The sequence below is a fragment of the Arvicanthis niloticus genome, chromosome 2 (assembly GCF_011762505.2).
Source record: "Arvicanthis niloticus isolate mArvNil1 chromosome 2, mArvNil1.pat.X, whole genome shotgun sequence".
Taxonomy (NCBI): Eukaryota; Metazoa; Chordata; class Mammalia; order Rodentia; family Muridae; genus Arvicanthis; species Arvicanthis niloticus.
In genome coordinates, this window is record NC_047659.1 from 129936012 (window position 1) to 129956614 (window position 20603).

A 20603-nucleotide genomic window follows, 5' to 3' on the forward strand; every position below is an offset into this window, starting at 1 on the left:
GAAGAACTTATAGAGGCAGGTGGATCTCTGTGAGTCCAAGGACAGCCTGGTCTACACAGAGAAACCCTGTCCTGAAAAACTAGGGGGTAGGGGGAAGAATTTGTATAACTCAGTAATCTGATGTACACACAGACAAACATACAAATACTGCAGTGGGAGAAATTGCAATAGATACTTAAAGTATGTGAATAGTCAATAAGCACAAGTAGTCTTTATTAAACATCATTTAATCATTAGAAAATTAGGAATTAAATCCACAATGAAAGGGCTGGCTCAGTGGTTAAGAGCACTTGATCTTGTAGAGGACCTAGGTTTGGCTCCCAGCACTCAGAGTGGCTTATCTGCAACTCCAGTTTCAAAGGATCTAATACTCTTATAGCCTCCACAGGGACCCAGCACACAGAAACACAGGGCATTTACATACATGCAAGCAAAACACTTTTAAGAATTCTTAAGCCGGGCGGTGGTGGCCCACGCCTTTAATCCCAGCACTTGGGAGGCAGAGGCAGGCGGATTTCTGAGTTCAAGGCCAGCCTGGTCTACAGAGTGAGTTCCAGGATAGCCAGGGCTACGCAGAGAAACCCTGTCTCGAAAAAACCAAAAAAAAAAAAAAAAAAAAAAACACAGCAGGCGTGTGTGTGTGTGTGTGTGTGTGTGTGTGTGTGTGTGTGTGTGTGACTATTGCTGTAAAGAGACATCACAACCAAAGCAACTCTTATAAAAGAAAGCATTTAACTGGGAGCTTGCTTACAGTTTCAGAGGTTTAGTCCATTTTCATCATGTTTAGGAGCATGGCAGCAGGAGGCAGACATGGTGCTGGAGAAGTAGCTGAGAACTACATTCTGATTCCTGTTCATTGTCCCAAGAGGCCCCTGGGCCTGGTTTTGGCTTTTGAAACCTCAGAGCCCACCCCTATTGACATACTTTCTCTAATAAGGCCACAACTCCTAACTTTCAAACAATGCTACTACCTGATGACTAAGCATTCATATATGATACTATGGGGGGTCATTCTTACTCAAACCACCATAATATACCTTTTAGAGTAGCAAAAATTAAGACAGTAAAGACTGTTAGCCAGGCATTGTAATGTACTCAGGAGGCAGAGGTGGGTGGGGCTCTCAGTTTGAGGCCAGCCTAATGTACATAGAGAATTCCATGCCCGCCAGAGCTGCATAGTGAGAGTTTACCTTAAAGGAAAACAAACAAAAAAGCCAAGACTGGTAATTCTAGATGTTGTTAATGATTTTTTAGTAGCTTGGAGCGCAAAATAATTATTCATGGAAATATATGACAGTATGCCACTTAGGAATATATAGTTGAGCAGTTTCCTATAAAGTTAAAAGTGTGTATTTTATATAGCCTAGCAGTTTTACTTCATTTAGAAGCAAAGGTTCATAAGCATGTGAGTCATAAATTACAGTGCTCAGTACTTTCATGGAATGGATGTCACTCAGCAGGAAATGAAGCCATAAAGGTAGCTTAGTGCTATAGTGCTTGCTTATTATTTATAAGTTACTAGATTTGAGGCAAGGCAATGGGGTGTCTTTGTGACGTCTTCCTACCAGTAGGATATGCTTTTATGGGCACTTTCCCATTTGACTTCTGTTTCTAAAGGTGTTTGTTAAGGTAGGTAAGCAAAAGATAACTTAATGATTTCTTGTGACTGACTTGTCTTTTATTGTAGATTCTCACAAACACAAAGATAAACACAAAGATCGAGAACACCGGCATAAGGAGCACAAGAAGGATAAGGAGAAGGACCGGGAAAAATCTAAGCATAGCAACAGGTAAGGACTGACCAACTGGGTTCTCCATTCAACAGGGAGTTGGCATCCTTGGCTTCCATGGATAGGTATCAGCTCGAGGTGAATAGCAAAGTAAGAGACTGTGTCTGCTGTAGTTACTGAAGAGAATGATTTGAGAATTCAGGCCTCACTTAGGAAGTTATTGTTTAGATCTAGATGTACGGAACAAGCACAGTGGATTTTCTTCTAATATGCATTTCATAATTACTAAAGTATAGATCTATTTTAACAGGCTGCTTAATCAAACATGCAGAGCTTACCTTGGTAAAAAAGTGATTTGATGCCATTATTTCTTAGATTTTAAAGTTATATTTATATTTTAAACTTTATATTTTAAAACTGCTTCATTAGTTTGTCTTATTGTCAGCAGACAAGTTAAAGAGAGAATTTCTATTTTTTTTTGTAATAATAGTGTTTTGTTTTATCATTTTTTTGAGATCTGATTTCTTTGTATATAGCCTTGGCTGTTCTGGAACTAGCTCTGTAGATTCGGCTGCCTCTGCCTTTTGAGTGCTAGGATTAAAGGTGTGTGCCACCACCACCTGGCCAGTAATAAATATTTTATGAGTCATTAAAATGACCAGTTTAATTTTCTCTTATGAAGACATTTCTTCTCAAGTCATGTACTACTCCTGCTTTTCCTATCACATAGTCATTTCTTACAACTTAGTTTCCATTTTATTTATTCTTAATCTCAGCACTTGAATCAAGTTTTGCTTTTTGTGCATCTTGTCTTCCTCAATTTACATTTGTCTAGCTAATAGTATTATCTACCAAAATAGACTTGAGAAACTATTAGAAAATATTTAAAAGAAAGGTTAATATGATTTCATGTTCTCTGACATATATAACTTCATCAACCATAATTTTTGATTAGAATGAGCAGGAGGGACAGCATAAAGCAAAAGTGTAACCAAGAATTTAGGGACTAATTTCTTATCCTGCTTTACTCAAATCTTTTCTTAAAAATAAAGGTGATATTTTATTGTCATCTTTGATTAAAAGACTACAATAATTCAATAGCCTCTGTCTTGGGAATCCTGGCCTGTCCACTAATATGTCCCATGATTTTCACTAGGTCACCTAAAACCTTTTTCTCCAGTGCTTCACAGGCGGACCAAGTCAATAAATGTAAAGATCTTTGTGAAGTGCTCCACAAATGTGAAAAAATAATATTTTGTCAATCTACCATAATTACAGTTTTGAGTGAGTAAGCACACACTGATTTAGGTAGCTTTTTTTGTTTTTGTTTCTTTTTTTTTTTTTTTTTTTTTTGTTTTGCTTTTTGACAGTGTCTAAAAATGTTTTAACATACCAGCTTATGTCACTTCCTTTCTCTTTGGATTCCAAGTCTCTCAAATTTGTCTCTAAAAGCACTAATCACTTCAAATTCTAACTTTAGGAAAACTTCATCTCCAACTGTCTCCTATTATTTTGGCCTCTGACATTGCATGGTTACACCAATAGGATGATATTATTACTTATGTAATTTATTTTTTATTAGATTTATCTTATGGGTGTTTTGTATGTATATGTACCATCATGTATGTATGTATATGGACCACATGTATGCCTGGTACCCTCAAAGATCAGAAGAGGACATCAAATCCGATGGAATTGGAGTCATGTGGATGCTAGGAACTGAATCCAGGTCCTCGGCAAGAGCAGCAAATACTCTTAAAAGCTTTGCCATCTCCATCATATTCATTTTTTGATAATGTATCTATGATTTTATGTTGGTGACTTTCATGAATTTGGCACAAGTTTTTGTCATTTGGAAAGAGGGAGCCTCGATTGGGAAATTGAAAAATTGCCTCCATAAGATGGGCCTATAGGCAAGAGGTGGTGGTGATGATGGTGGGTGCATTGTTCTAGATTATAATGATTGATGCAAGATGGCTCAGCTTACTGTGGTTGCAGTTGTAGTTGTTTAAGAAGGCTGGCTGGACGACCCAGGCAGAGTACGACAGTAAGCAGCATTCCTTCATGGCTTCTGCCTTGGCTTCCTTCAGTGCGTTGTGACATGGGACATGTAAGCCAAATAAACCATTTCCTCCCCAAGTTCCTTTTCATCAATGTTTTATCAGAACAGTGGAAAGTAAACTAGGACAGAGTAGTAATATTTTACAGATCAGATTTTTAAAAAACACTTTGAAATAAAAGAACTGTTATTCTAGTTCTCAAGGCATTACTGGGCTTGTAGTGTGACCAGGTAGCTCTCTTAATCATTCTTAATCAGATTTTCTTTAATTTTAGGTGTAATATTGAAAGGCACTGTAAAACAAAAGGTCAAGTTCTGCCGTTCACAAGCTGTATTTTAATCTAAGGATCTTACCTTCTTTGCCTCCTTTTCATTTTCGGTTGACTTCGTGTTTTCGGTTGACTTCGTGCTAAGTAATTTAGATAATGATGGTGGTGATGACAATTACTATAAAACCTAATAAAATCATGTAGATAAATTGCAGCTGTCAGTTTTTGAAGTGGAATCTAACTCAGTAGTTAATTATTGATAAATCTGATTTGGAGCTATGGCATTTTAGTTATTTCTAGCCTCATTATAGTGAGTACTATCATTGCTTTTAAGATTTCATGGTGGAGACAACCTTTTTGTTTTTTAAGACAGGGTTTCCCTACGTAGCTCTGGCTGTCCTAAAACTAGTTCTGTAGACCAGGCTGACCTCCAACTCATGTCCTCCTGCTTCTGCCTCTCAAGTGCTGGGATTGAAGGCATGTACCTCCACACCCAGCTTATGGAGACAACATATGAAGTTAGCCACTGAAAATAGTTAATGATCACAAAAGGATAAAAGGTAACAGGTAAAAAAGAAGTACCTGGTGGGCACAGTGGCACTTGCTTGGCTTGGGAGGTAATGGCAGGAGGGTGACCAAGTTCCAGGCCCAACTGAGTTATAACTGCCTCAAATATAATTAAAGGGGGATTCCAGATGGTAAGAAAAGCATGGGAAGGGTTAGGAGATATAGCTCTGTGGTAGTGTGTACCACCTAGAATACACAAGCCCTAACTTTATTCCCAGTATCACGAGGAACAAAATGTAAACAAGACATGTTACTATTGTAGCATGTATTTTGTTTCAGAAGGGATCCAGTTAGGTGGATAGTTTAGTTACAAAGGGTAGTAGGACAAAAATGAAGTCCAAAACGTTGTCTTCAGATAAATTACCTACTGAAAACTGTTTAAAGAAGTTGCTTTAATTTAAAGAAGAGTTTGGTTTTAAAGTGAGGAAGAAGCTACTGGAACAGTTTAGAATGGGGAATTTATAATACAGAAAAGGTTCTTGTTTTGGATAATTGAGCAGCTCTTTATAATAAGATAGGTGGCCACGAAAGGATAAGCTGTAAGCCAAAATGCAGTGGATAAAGAACTTGATGGAGAAGGAATAGAAGTTTGGAATGTGCACTGATTTGGGCATCCTTGGGAACATTCTTTTATCTTCTCTAGCCAGCAAACAAAGGAATAATCTATTCTATGTGAATTTTCTGTAATTGCACACAATATTCCTTCCTTGGCACAAGTTGCAATGATTTTCTTCAGACAGCAAGTCCAAACTAACCTAATGGAAAATTCCTAATGATAAACAGTTCATAAGTTATGTTTGTTTGTTTATTTATATGTTTTGAGATGGTTACCCAGGCTGGCTTTAATTAAACTGGAGATCTTCTTGTTGGGATTATATACGTATGTACATAAGTTTAAAATTTTACGACTTTCTGAGCACCCTCAGGAAATACAACCCTGGGACTTGATTCATCTCTTTGTCTAATATATTCACAATACATACATTCTCATCCTGTTTGTCAATCATAATTCAAAAGTTGTGTTCAATTTACCTTTATTTATTTTAGTGCCTTCAAAGTGTGAGCATAGTGATGCAGCAATTAGGATATACTAAAACAATCAGTAAGTGTTTCTTGTAAGTGGAAAGCAAAAGTTCTCAAAGGAGAGGGTGAATGATTGTGTTGAGAGCTACAGAAAATGATGACTATTGATATTAATCCCTTATACCTAATTTATAGATCAAATTTTATAGTAGATGTGCTTGTATAAGGAACACAAACCCCACCCTCACCCCCCACCCTACCCTTGTATATAGAGTTGGGTACTAATCTGGTGTCAGGCATTCACTACATCCAAGGTAGTAATTTAAGCATAGTCCTTGTGATTTTGCTTAGTAGCCCAATGATGGACATTCAGTAGCCACTATGCTTTAGAACCTTTTGAAAACTAGCTACTGTACTATTTTCCAGGAGATAATTTAAAGTTACCTGGAATTCCTTTATTTAAAGCATTTAAGCTTCATTTTGTTGCCTGCTTTCCTTCTAAAACCGTTAATTTCTTTCCTTCTGTATCTTTGAAGCCTACTCATTCTCTTATAGGAGTGCCCAAGGTTATTGTCTGTCACCTTTAGTGTCTGTTGACAAATATTAGTGACTAAGTCCTCTTCTCAGAAGATGAGCAGGTTTTTTTTTTCAACCTAATAGTGTTTGTTTTGGGAAGTATTAGAATGGTTAATTTCATGACTGGAGACAAACTGCCTGAGTTGAAATCCTTATTCTAATTAAATGATTCTCCCTGGGCAAGTTACTTAAGCATTTTGTGCTTTAATTTCCAGATGTGCAAAGTTTAGATACTAGTACTCATTTCAGGGGTTTGTTTTAGCAAGATGTGTATAATATTAGGTGGTAATATCTTTGCTATTTGCTAAATACTTTAATTGACCATAAAATAAAGTATAGATTTTTATGGCTTCTTATAGCCAACATCTAGCCTCCCAGAATATCAGACTCTGGGTTTTGCAGGAGTTCTACTACCTTCTTTTAATTTTTTTCCTAAAGATTAATTATTTTTCTAGTGCAAAATAGAAATGCTTTGCCTTCCTGTTTTACTGCTGTCCCTTGCTTGTCCTTTCTCTTGCCTTCCTTCTGTTTATTTAAGGTATTTAAAGAAACCCTGGCCAATTTTCTCTTTATTTTGTTTAGCTTCTGTGAGAGTAATAGACCAGAGGTCTCATAATTGTCACCTTAGAAATAGCATAGTTATTTTTTCCCATCATCTAGATGTTTCTCCCTCTCTTCCTCCTCCTTTAACTTCCTCTTCTTCCTCTTCTTCCTCTTTCTATTCCTCTACTTCCTCCTCTGCTACCTCCTCTTCCTCTCTCTATTCCTTTTTTTCTTCTCTTCCTCCTCTTCTTTTTCATCATCATCATCATCATTGGAACTCAATTGTTTGAAACATAAGCATGGACATTATGAAAAGAAGGGTTTAAGTCTTTTCTCTTCATTATCTTAATTTTTAAAATTATTCTTAGAGAATTTGTTTTTTAGAAGACATCATCCACCACCCCTACCTCTTTCTGCCCTCTCTCTGAAATGATCCTGAGATTTTAAAGGAGAAGATACAGTGTGTATGTTTGTGTGTATGTTCCATTTAGGGCTATGCATACTATCTATTTACTGTCTTTAACATGGCTGATATGGTACAATCGTACAGAGGAACATGAGTGCTGAATCAAGGAGTCAACCTCTGTTCATAGCCATTCATTAGGGATTTTTTTTTCTCTCAGAGTGCCTAATACCTGTGGGAGTAATTTTATGTTTCATCCAAAAGTGTAACCATCACAGAATATCTATTTAGGTCCTGAGCCTTATTTTTTAAAATACGTGTTTATCTTCAAGTTGCTTCCTATGTTTGCTCTTAAGCATTTTTTTAATGTATTTAATTTCTAAAGTCTTTTCATTGGTAAAGTTGGCCATTCTCTAGCCTCTAAACTGTTACTGTTGTAGCCTTTGGTTGTTAAAACTAGCTTTGTGACTTTGACATACTGTCTATTGTTGAAAAAGTGCCAAGATCAGTGTAAATAAATCTCTTGCTCAGGTGGTACATGCCTTTAATACTAGCCCGCACTCAGGAGGCAGAAGTAGGTGGATGTCTGAGTTTGAGACCAGCCTGGTCTACATAGTGAGTTTCAGGACAGCAGGGCTATGGAGAGAGACCCTGTCTTAATACCCAAGCTGTCTTTAACTGTAAATTATCCGAGTTTAGCTAATTTAAAACACAAACCTAGTTTTTAATATTCCAAACAGATGGAAGTAAAGGAGACTTAATTCCTTTAAAAAATAAGGATGATATTTCATCCATTTTGCTGTTTTTGTTACACAAGAGGATTAGCACTCCAGGAGGATCTTTGAGTTTTCTACATAGATTCCCATTAGGCTCGCCCACAGAGGAAGTAACAATTTGTGTGTGCTTGGTTTCACTTCCCTAGAGTGCTTTTGATATGCCATTACCACTTATTGATAACTTTAGTTTGGTGTCTTAATGAATAACAAAACTGAATTCTAGAGACTCATAGGTTCCCATCCTTTGATTGTCAGAATGTCATTTTTCCACTGAGGGAGATTGGTTTTCTAATAACTTTCATTAAGAAAGAGAATTGAGAAGAGTGGTATAATATCTAAAGGAAGATGGAGCCTGAAGCATTCTTTAATTAGCTATTTATATTTTCATGGGAAGTAATCACAAGGGTTTGATCCTTTCAAGTATTGAAGATTTCTATTTTAGAAAGTATCTACTTGGTGGCAAGATATTAATGACCTTAAATATGTCAAATCTTAGACTTTCAATACAACACCAGTCTCCCTTAATTGAAAATGTTATATCTGGGATTGAAGAGGTGGTTCAGCAGTTAAGAAGAATACTTATTACTCTTCAAGAGTATCCCATTTCAATTACTTGCACCCACATGCCAGCTCACAACTTTCTGTAACTCTAGCCCCAGGGGATCTGATACCCTCTGTCTTCCTCAGATACCAGGTGTGCATGTGGTGCGGACATACATACAGGCAAAACACCCATACACAATAAACAAACGAGTAAACAAATATTTTAAAAACTATTTAGGTGGAAATGTAATAACAGTGTACAGGTGCTTCAGACTTCTAAATGGAAATACTAAGTTTAATCTTAGCATTAAACTTCCTTTGTAATAGAATTTGCATTAGTTTTTTAAATGACTATTTCCTCTGTATATAAATTAGTCTAAAAGAAAATAAAACTTCTCAGAATTATTACAGAATTGAGTAAAATAGGGGTTGTAAAACCAAGTACAGCCAGCCAGGTGTGGCTCACACCTTTAGTCCCAGCAGGGGCCAGCAGATCCCTGTGAGTTTAAGGACATTTTGGTCTACATAGTGAGTTATAGGGTAGCCAGGGCTACATATTAAGACCCTATCTCAAAGACAAGCAAAGAAAACAAAAAACAAACAAAAAACCCCCCGAAAGCACACACACACACACTACACACACTAGCCCATACATATAACTTTCTCAACATCAAACAAGTGCAACCGTTTGGTTAGAGGATGGTGTAGGGAGAAGATATGTTCATCATTAAGATGCCTCTGATTGTTTCCAGAGTTTATATTTATGGAGACTAAGGGTGGGTTTTTTTTTTTGTTGTTGTTGTTGTTGTTGTTATAGGGTTCTTTTTAATTACTATAATACCTTTATAATAGAAACTAAGCATGGTAATATGCATATTATGTGTATGATACATAATGAGTCTAGTTTTAGTCTTTTCACTATATAAAGGATTAATTTTTTATACTGGTTATGATACATTTTTTGATTAAACATTGCACTTTGATAGAAACACATCATGAGAACACAATGAGTAGAGAAGTACGGTTGGTGAAATGTGGTCTCTCTGTGTGCCATTAGCATTCTGTGTGCCATTCAGCCTTAATGAGCTGAAAGGTTTGCTGTGGAAAGTTGCCCTTTAATGTATAACTCATATAAATAACAGCTAATGAGTGTTGGAGGAGAATAGAAATGAGGGAGTATGTAAACAGTGTAAAATGGGGGTTTCCTCCTATCTACGATAGTGCCTGCATCCTCCTAAACCTGTAGTTCTGTATCTACCTGTTAGTCTTTACCTTCTGGTTAATTTTCTTAGAGTTTGTACTTACAACCCAGATGCCTTAGTTATGACTACTTTTGTGCATAGAGATAGATGATTGTAACAGTAGGTGATTTGACCTGTTTCTGTGGCTTGTCTTAAATGATTAATTGTCATTACTTTTGGTCTTATTTTATCTTCTTTATAGACAAACACCTTTTTAGGAAACAATGTTTAGAGGAGACTTCTTGATCATTGCCAGTGAGGCCTGATCTTATAGTTCTGACTGTCCCTATTGATTGGGCTTACAGTTAGCACTGCTGCACCTGAGATGAACCCCTAATTCTGTAAACTCAGAAATCGGCCTGCCTCCGCTTCCCAAGTGCTGGGATTAAAGCCTGGTGGATATGCTTTTTCCGCTGGGCTTCTCACTTGTTCTCTAAGACAACTCCCCTCAATACCCCTTCTGCCATGTAGCTGCTTATTTGCCAAGTGGCTCTTTGCAGACCTACATTGCTGAACATGCTGGTCTAATTCAACAGCATGGATTTTTTTTGTCTTCCTCTTTTCTCTCTTCCCCTGGCAGGTACTAAGTTTTCCACCTGTGTGCCCTAAACTTTCTTCTGAATCTCTTTCTAAGTTGTTTTGTTAGTGAGAATAAGAACCCCAAAGTGGGAACTCCAAATTTCCATGTAATAATTAGGCAACTAAAAGGCATTGTAAAGAAGCTCCTGTTAGGATAGGAAACAAGTGACCATGTATGTTCAGGACTTTAGCAACCTTAATTCTAAGGGACTTGATTGATTGCTGAATCAACAAATACATAAAGGGCCACCTTTCCTTGGGTCTCATTTGGCCCATGACACCCTCATAAAGGGTCATGAAGCAAGGTTATGCCACAGAATATTTTCTATTTCTGATTGTTCATGTGCTCCTAATAAAGCAGTGCAGTTTCACACTGGCTACATGTCTTTGTCCTCCTGATTCACCATGGGCTCCTGTCCTAGCAGCAGCTTGTACCTAGGAGCTGAAGGGAGATCAAAACAAAATCGTGATGACTTTTAGTGTTTTCTGGTTATACTTGGTGAATTTAACCCAGGAGGTCCCCTCTAATATAGCCAGCAGTCTTTGAGCCTTTTGTCAGGACCGTGTAAGCATTATAAATTTTTATGGTGTATGTCTTTTGAATTGATCTTGTGGTTCTTACTCTAGGCTAACTTTTTATGTCTTATTTTTAACAGTGAACATAAAGATTCTGAAAAGAAACACAAAGAGAAAGAGAAAACCAAACACAAAGATGGAAGCTCAGAAAAACATAAAGACAAACATAAAGACAGAGACAAGGAAAAACGAAAGGAGGAAAAGGTACAGAACTTTCCCTTAAAGGGGAACAAAAGAGCTAAGATTTACTTTTATTTTGATTACTTTAAAAGCAGTAATGAAAGTAATTTTGTTATATCAACCCTTGGCCTTGGGACTAAAAAGGTCTGTAGAAGACTTCAGAGTTTGGCAGTACTGTAGGTAAAACAAAACAACTAAACACTGGCTTCCTTGCAGTGTACTCACTAAACTCCCCACTCCCCCATCAAAAAAGACTTTAGATTCAACCTGTCTGAAACTATGATAACCACATTATTTAATACCATGTCTTTCACAGTACAGTAACTCTGTTTATTTCATACTACAATGTGGATATAATGTTTCTGGAAACATTTTTTTCTGTTTTAGGGAAAGTTTTGTTTTTGGAAGAAGACCTAAAGCTTTACTGGGTCTCTTTTGATGAAAAGATCGAAGGTTCTGGGGCTAGGTCTGTACTTAGTTGATAGACTAAGTTTGACTAGCTTGTAGGAAGTCTTGTGATTCCCAACAATACCTAAATCAGTTGTGTTTGTGCATGCCTGTTATCCCAGCACTTGGGAGTTGGAGAGATAGGAGGAGTAGCAACTCAAGGTTATCTTAAGCTACAAAGTGAGTTCAAGTTGATTCCCAATCTGGGATGTATACCCTGTCTCAAGAAAGAAGATTCTTGAATGAAACTCAGACACTGGGCAGTAGAGACTGGAACAAGACATCTTTGTTTACTCCTGACTTGCAGTCCCCACCTATCTCTGAGCCAATGCACTGATCATTTTGTGTCTTTTCAGAGATCCCGTAGCTGAGGGTCATCCCTTTGTCTGTGTGTTTTTGAATGATTTGTTGTATCTAACAATTATGAAAAAGAAAGTTGTAGATGGGAACACACACACACACACACACACACACACACACACACACACACACACACACACTAGAGAGAGCAGGAAATAGACTAGTCTATTTTATTTTGTTTTTAGTGGTTTTTTTTTTTCCCTCTGCTGCTAGCAGCAAATTTTTTCAGTAGTGGATATATTTACTGGGGAGATGAAATCTACTGTTGTTTTAAGATTGAAAAGTTGCTCTTTTGAGGAAGAACTTTCTCAATCAATTTCACCTAGAATTGTCAAAAAACAGCCTTGGGAAAATGTCTTTAGTTGACCTGCTTCAGTTTTGCTAACAAAAAGAGTCAGTCCAGGATCAAGATGCTCCAAAATAGCCTGACATGGTCTTGGACTTTCTGAACACTCAGTGGCTGTGATTATCAGCACAAGACATGAACAGTATTGAGCCTGTCAACATTCTGTCTTGGAGAAGGGTAGAAACTCATTAGGTCTCTTCCTTGAATACTACCATCCGTATATGGTTATTAGAGGGAGGAGAGACATTTTCTCAAGTGGTATAGTCACTGGTAAGGTGCCTATCTATACTTTTGTAAGCAATCCTGATTCAACTTAGTGGGACATCCAAAAGAAGGAAGAAAAGACAAGTCATGGCAGTGGAAGAGACTGCTTAGGAAGGGGATCATTAGAAATGGGGGGTGGGATGAGTAGCAGGTAGATCAGAGTACCTCATATACTTGTATAAATAATTAAACCTGTTTTATGTATAATGAGTATATGCTAATAAATTTAAAGTCTTCCAAATTAATGGTAATATTCTTGAATAAGAGATTTTTGTCTTGTTTTAGTGTTAAATACGTTCAAAGCACTTACTGAGTGGCTGTGGTTTTACCTTGCAGATTAGAGCTGCTGGGGATGCAAAAATAAAGAAGGAGAAGGAAAATGGCTTCTCTAGGTAAGACCTTTTGCTATAGTATCCTTTTTGGGGTCGGGGGTGACTCTGCATTGCTTTTCCAACATGAACTGAACTAGCCACCTTTACGCTTCAAAAAAAGTCAGTATTAAGAGTACTTGACCTAGGCCAACTTTGCTTTTTTATAGTTCTAGTTAGTGAGACTAAACAGTGTTTATACAGAAATTTACTAGAAATGGATTCTCTTTCTCCTCCTCTTCCTCTACCACCATCATCTTTACCACTACCACCACATCACTCTAAGATAGTTGACTTAGAGGATCCCCATCTCATCGTTTGTGAATGGTAGTCTTCTGAAGTTCAGCGTGGCTTGAACTCATATCCAGCCAAGCCTGACCTTGACTCCTGTTCCTTCTTACAGACGTGTGCAACTGTACCCAACTGATTTTAAAAAAGAAAACATTAGATTTTTAAATTTTACGTGTATGGATAAATGTTTTGCTCATATGTATCTGTGCGCTGTGTGCATTCCAGATTTCCATGGAGGTAAAAATAAGGTGTTGGATTCCTGGAACTAGGGTTATAGATGGTTGTGAGCTTCCCTGTGAGTGTTAGATAAATCTGGCTCCTTTACAAGAAAAAGTGCTCTTTATAAGTGCAGAGCCATCTCTCCAGACCCCCAGCTTACTCTTTCTAGTTAGTGTAGGTTTCATAATGTTATTGTACTTTGCTCAAATTCCATATTAATATATATCTCTTCCATATTAAAATCTATTTAAATCTAGATTCTGCAAAGGAAAGAAAATATGACATTCTTTTTTCTCCCTTGCCTTAAGCCTCTCCTTTATACTCCCCCTTCTATTTTTATAAAAATTTTAAGATTTTTTTTTATGTATATGAGTGTTTTACCCTCATGTATTTCTATATACCATGCCCATGCTTAGTCACCATAGAAGTCAGAAGAGGACATTGGATCCCTTGGAACTTGAGTTAACAAATGGTTGCGAACCACCATATAGGGGATGCTAATAATTGAACTTATGCTTTCTGGAAGATTTGCAAGTGTTCCTAACCATTGTGCCATCCCTCCATCCTCTTTCATAACACATTTTTAAAAATTGAGGTTGTTTTTGCATAAGAGAGAAAGTATGGTATTTGTTTTTTAATTTTTTTTCCTGCAAATAACACAATGTTATTCTTTATACTTGAATAAAATTCCATTGTGCATATACCATATTTTCTTTATCCATTAATCTATTGATTAGCATCTATACTGGTTCTGGATTTAGACTATTGTGGATTTACAGACATCCATGTTGTATGGTATACTGATGAATCTTCACTTGGGTATACACCAAGGAGTATTATACCTGTGTCATATCCTGGATCTGTTCTTAGGTAGAGTCCTTTATAGGATTTCCATAGTGGCTGTACCAGTTTACATCCTCATTAAAAAATTTTTTTCTTTATCATATCACTGCTTATCATTGAAGGAATTCAGGGCAGGAAGTGGAGGTAGGAGCTGGTGCAGAGGTCATGTAGGGGTGCTGCTTACTGGCTTGCCTATCATGGCTTGTCCAGCCTGCTTTCTTATAGTGCTCAGGACCAGCAGCCCAGAGGTGTTCCTACACACAATGGACTGGGCCCTCCTACATTAATCACTAATTAAGAAAATGTCCTACAATTGTATCTTAGGGAGCCTTTTTCTCAGTTGAGGTCCCCTCCTTTCAGATGACTGTAGCTTGTGTCGGTCAGGTGGACGTAAAACTAGGCAGGGCACCTACTTTATGTTATTTAACACAAGCTTGACATTCTAGTAATCATTAACTAGCTGTTTTGTTTTCTCCTTAGTCCACCACGAATTAAAGACGAACCTGAAGATGATGGCTATTTTGCTCCTCCAAAAGAGGATATAAAGCCACTGAAGAGGCCTCGAGATGAAGATGAGTATGTATCTCTTCCTTTTTGATTAAAGTGGAACATTTCAAGAAATTTCAGTTTTAATAGAGTGATTGTTGCTGCCTTATTAACAATCGTAAAAAATTGGAACCAACCTTGTTCATCAATAGATGAATGGATAATGAACATTTGATATGTGTGTGGATAGTATAATGTGCTACTCAGCTATAAAGAAAAATGAAATTAATAGTTTTGTAGGAATATGGATGGATTTAAAATGTATAGTATAATATTAAGCAAGGTCACGTAATCTCAGAAAGAAAAAAACCCCACGTTCTCTCTTGGACTCTACCAATACTTTGAAGAAAGAGAATAGGAAAGGCTAAATAATTGAAAGGGATGAGAAGTACTGAATGCATTATAGAAGAGGATATAAAGCTAATTGTTTTTCTACTGCTGATTTGTTGTGGATTCTTCCCCCCCCCCCCCCCATGGTAGATAAGGCCTTAAACTACATTCAATACTGAAAATGTAAAATTGAACAAAGTTGTAGAACTTGATTCTTAGTGCCTATTCTAAATATAGATGTTCATTGAGCTAGATCTGGTTAGTTTTAATCTGGTAATTTGGAAGGTTTTTTTTTTTTTTAATAAGTTTATAAAAGAGAAGAGATACTTCAACAATTGTAAAAAAGAAAAGGCCTGAGCCAGGCATGATGGCACCTGCCTTTAATCCTAGTACTCAAGAGGCAGAGAGGCAGGTGGCCCTCTAAGTTCAAGGCCTGCCTGATATATAGAGCAAGCTCTAGGACAGCCAGGGCTACACAGAGAAACCCTTTCTTAAAAGAAAAACAAATGTAAAAGGCTGTTTTAAAAATACATATGTGTGTATCTATAATGAATAAAAATATATTAGTTGGCATTTGTGGTTAATAGACTGATTTATAAGAATTGGGTTTGCTAATAAGCAAATTAATTTATGGGTTATGTATAATGTGTTTTTTCTTATTAAAAAATAATGCATATTTAGTTAGTATAGACATTTCAAACCATACAGAATTAGTGAAGGGTAGATTATTTTAGTCCCTTGAAAGTTTTTCAATTTTGTACCACAAGTAAATTGAGAAATACTGGGCTAGGGATAAAGTTGGTAGAGTGCTTATCTACCACCTAGAAAGCCATAGGTTGACCCCAGCACCTCATAAAACTGCGTGTGGTAGTACACACCTCATATACCACCAGCATTTGGGAAGTGGAGGCAAGAGAATCAGAAATGCAGTCATTCTTGAGTAAATAGTGAATTTGAGGCTAGTTTGGGCTACATGAGGCTCTACCTCAATTCTTGTTTCTTCTAGGATCTATGCCTTTTGATATATAAGGGAACCTTCAATGTACAGAGATAGTGAAGTTGATATTGTTATTTAAGGCTTAAATTTACCTCTTTCCTAGATCCATCCAATGATAATGTATTCTATTTTACTGGTTTGAGTATGTAGCTTACTATATTCTATGAATAGTCACAGGATTTAAAATAGCATGGCTGAGGCTGTAGCACAGTTGATTGTGCTTACCTTGCATGCATGAGGATCTGAGTTTGATCCAGAGCACATACAAATTTCAGGTGTGCTGGAACATGCTAGGGCTGGGAAAGGCAGAGACAGGAGAATCCTTAGGACTTGCTGGCTATTTAGTTTGGCTTAATTAGTGAGCTCCATGCTCCTGAGAAACCATGTCTCAAAGGAGATTGAGATTGTTCTTTAGGAGGATAGTACAAGTTGTCCACTGGCCTACACATGAATATGAGCACTCAGACATATGTACATATAATGTTTAAAAATCAAATATATTGGCTAGAGCTGTAGCTTAGTGGTTAAGAGTGCTTGCTGTTCTTCTGGAGAACGTCTATATCAGGCAGCTCTTTATAGCGTTATATCTACTGGCATCTAGTCTGTTTCTGTCTTTTATTTATTTATTTTTTATTTTATGTCAGGATCCTGAACATTTATATGTGTACCACATGCATACCTAGTAACCCACAGAAGCCTAAAAAGTGCATCAGATCCTCTAGAGCTGGAGTTACAGATTGTTGTGAACTGTCCCATGTGGGTGCTGGTAACTAATCCAAGGTTCTCTGCAAGAGCAGCCAGTAGTCTTAGCAGCTTGAACATCTGTCCAGACCTTAATCTCATCTTTACTACTGTAGAATGCCCATTGAGGATAACAGCAGTCACACCTGTCGTGGAGACTTCAAAGATCTAATCCTAATCCTGTAGATGAGAACTCTTGAGTCATAGTTGCATTAACTGTATATTCATGTTCCTCTTTCTAGTGCCGATTATAAACCTAAGAAAATTAAGACAGACGATATCAAGAAGGAGAAGAAAAGAAAACTAGAAGAAGAAGAGGTTAGTAAAAGTTTTTGAGGCTTACATTTATAGAAAACAGCCTTAAAATGAGATTTTTTTTTTAATTTTTAAAAATTTTTGTGTGCGTGTGTGCACGCACATCATGATGTACATGTGGAAGTCAGAGGACAGTTTTGAAATTCAATTTCTCCTGGAAATTGAACTGGGGTTATTAAGTTTGACAGCAAGTACCTTTAACTGCTGAGTCATCTCATTGATCCTAAAATAGCTCTTGAGGCCAAATGAGTTTTAGAAATTTTTTGGTTTGTTGTAGTAACAAGAGTGGGGAAAAGTTTTGCAAACAAGTTGTGGCTGTGACACTGAATGTGCCAAGATTTTGAAATATCCAGAGTATCAGCCACCCTTGGGTCTGCACTTTGTCTTTCCATAGCTTTTGTTGATACTGATAGAGAAAGTATGGCACCTGTAGGTATGCAGAAAAATGTTCATAAGAAATATTTGACTTAACAACTCTGAAGATTCTGTCTTAACAGTATTTCATGTCCGATGAAGCATGCTCTTTCCTCATTTTAAATAACTGCCCTGATTTAAAGTCCTTTTAATGAGTGCCCTCTTGGTTGTAGCATGAAATCTAAACTCTGGAGCACCACTCCTCAATCTTCCCTATGCATCCCTATGCTCACCTTGCTCTGGCCATACTGGCTGCCATTGTACACCAGATTTTGTACTTCAGAGTTCTGTGTGTAGTACATGCTCTTCTTCTGTCTGGAACACACATTATTTTCTCCCTTCTACTGTTTTATAATCTTCCTTAATTTCTTAACTTTAGTTCAAGTGCTTTTTCCAAGGATCATATTTGGTGCTTGTGGTAGATACAAATAGAATAATGTAGTTCTTTCCTTTCCTTTCCTTTTTTTTTTTTTTTTTTTTTTTTTTTTTTTTTTTTTTTTTAATTTCTTGTACTAAAGAGTAGCTAGCAAGAAAATTTTTAAAAAGACGCCAGCAATTCCTTAGGCTCTTAAGTAGAATTCTTAACTTTAATGTTCTTTCTGTGAGGTTAGTCAGTGTTGTAGACAAAATGAGCTTAAACGTGGATAGATTAAAAAGTACCAGCAGTAACCATAGTGATGGTGGTACAGGGGCTTTTAAGATTACTATCTAATGATGAGGATGGTGGTACACACCTTTAATCCCACCACTCAGGAGGCAGAGACAGGAATATGTGAGTTTGAGGCTACATGGGGATACATAGTGAGACCTTGTATTCAGGGGCACAGAAAAGGTAATTTGATCAGGTATGGTGACTGCAAAATTGTAATCTAAGCACTTTGAAGACTGAGGTAGGAGAATTATGAGATCAAAGTCTAGCCTGGGCTACACAGTGACAACTAAAAATGCCATTTATCACAATATTAAGAACTTGATGTGCAGGCTGGAGAGATGGCTCAGTAGTTAAGAGCATTGACTGCTTGCTCTTCCAGAAGTACTGAGTTCAATTCCCAACAACCACATAGTGGCTCACAACCATCTGTAATGGGATCCAATGCCCTCTTTTGGTGTGTCCGAAGAGAGCTATAGTGTACTCGTATACATTAAAAAACAAAACTTGATATGCATATTTAAATGTGCATTTAGATATTTATTTCATCTAGTCAGTTTTCTACATAATCTATTTTTTAAATTTTTATGTCAACCACCAGAAGTAATATGACTCCATCCTTACTGGCAAATGCCTAAACTTGGGGTTTAGAGGGATTGATCATTTGTTAGAGGTTGTATAGGTACTGAATTGTATAACCAGAATTTGTTCTCAAATGCCGTGTGGGTCTAGAGCCAGCACACTAGCTGCCATGTTATCCTATCTCCTGCTGTAAGAATGGGCTGGTCCTTTTACTTCACAAGAAGGAAGAAAGGTGTTTAAATGTCCATGGGGATGGTGAGCTAAAGAGATAATCAGGTCCTGCAGTTAGAAGGTTGTAGTTTTTCAGATCATTGGTGTCTGCTTAGCAGACATTCAAGTTAATGAGAACTAGTTTATGGAACTGTTAGTGAGATGTTGAATAGCTGTTACAGTACACAGCCACTCTATTCTCATTTAGATCATCAGTACAGACTAGTAAAAGTCAAGTTCTTCTTGTAATACGTTGCTTTGCCTTTATGTAAAATGGCTGCACTCTTAAACAGTTTGGAAAAGGGACAGGTTTTTTTTTTTTTTTTTTTTTTTTTTTTTTTTTTTACTTTTTTTGTGTAGCATCCCTCTCCCTGTAGAAAAATACAGGCTGAAAGACTAAATATTGATGCACAGTTCTCTTACTGTAGGGGACCCCAGGTGTTAGAATTAATCACTAAACTTCACTCACTAGCATTTGTTTCTTATTTTTAATTTGTCTCTGGGATTGTTCTGTGAACAGTAGTTTCTCTGATGGATCAATTTTAAATGATAATATAAAAATAGGAATATTTTACATTAGTGAGGTAATAAGTTTTTTTTTTTAATGTTATTTTTGTTTGCTGTGTCATAACTGACAAAAGCAATTTAAAGACAAGTTTATTTAGGCTTACAGCTTGAAGAAATATATTCTAATGTTATGGTTGGAGGAGTGAAGTGTCTGGTCATGTTGCACAAACAGCCAGGTCTTCAGTCTATGGGATGCTGCTGCCTACAATTAATAGTGGGTCCTCTTTTCTGAGTTAACCTTTGGAATATGTCTTTGGAAATAGTCTCACAGGCATGACGGGTGTTTTCTTAGATTTTAGTCAAGTTGACAGTGAAGATTAACTGTCACAAGTTTACCCCTTAATTTGATACAAAAGCACAGATACAAAAGCACACTTGCCTCCTAACATTTTATCTGTGTCTTCCTTGGTTTATGGCCATCTCATTTTGCAAAATACATTTACTCTCTAATTCAAAGTCCTGATTATCTCAACAGTTTCAACACTGAAAGTCTTGTCTCTTCTAAGATTCAAGGAAATCTCCTAATTCTGAGTTCTTGTGAAATCAAGAATAAATTATACACTTTCAATATACAAGGACACAAAATAAACATTACCATTTCAAAATAGAGAAGACAGAGCAAGAAAAGATCAGACAGAAGCAAGACTGAAGTACAGCAAAGCAAACAAACACCAAAGCATATACAGCTCTGTGTCTATCATCTGCTGTTTTTAGTAGCAACATTCGGACTCCAGTAGGCTTGGGTACCTTCTTCTTTCTTGTACTGTCACCTGCAGTAGACTGTCCCTTGGCTACCTATTCTGTGCCTGTACCTTTTATCAGTGGAGGTCCTATGATTCTACCATTTCCAACATCCTAAGGCTCTGTTAAAACTTGGGCTTTACCTTTATGGTTTCACTTAATGTTTTTTGGAGCCTTCTAAGGAATCTGACCCTGCTATATTATACATTGGTTGTTTTTAGTTTCTGCACCCTTGGTGTAAGCCTTTATGATGTTTTGACTTGGATTTTGCACTCCCACAAAATTGGCATCAAGATATTGGTAAATTC

General features: G+C 37.0%; 1 protein-coding gene across 2 annotated transcripts in view; it reads left to right on the top strand.

The window, feature by feature from the left end:
- Positions 1–20603, top strand: part of Top1 (DNA topoisomerase I) — an 84067-nt gene that overhangs the window by 23615 nt on the left and 39849 nt on the right. For both annotated transcript variants that reach the window (XM_034495042.2, XM_076930162.1), the window contains 5 exons: positions 1688–1790; positions 10966–11089; positions 12819–12874; positions 14684–14779; positions 17060–17135. In XM_034495042.2, coding sequence (XP_034350933.1) covers positions 1688–1790; positions 10966–11089; positions 12819–12874; positions 14684–14779; positions 17060–17135 — 455 coding nt within the window. The remainder of the gene's footprint in view (positions 1–1687; positions 1791–10965; positions 11090–12818; positions 12875–14683; positions 14780–17059; positions 17136–20603) is intronic.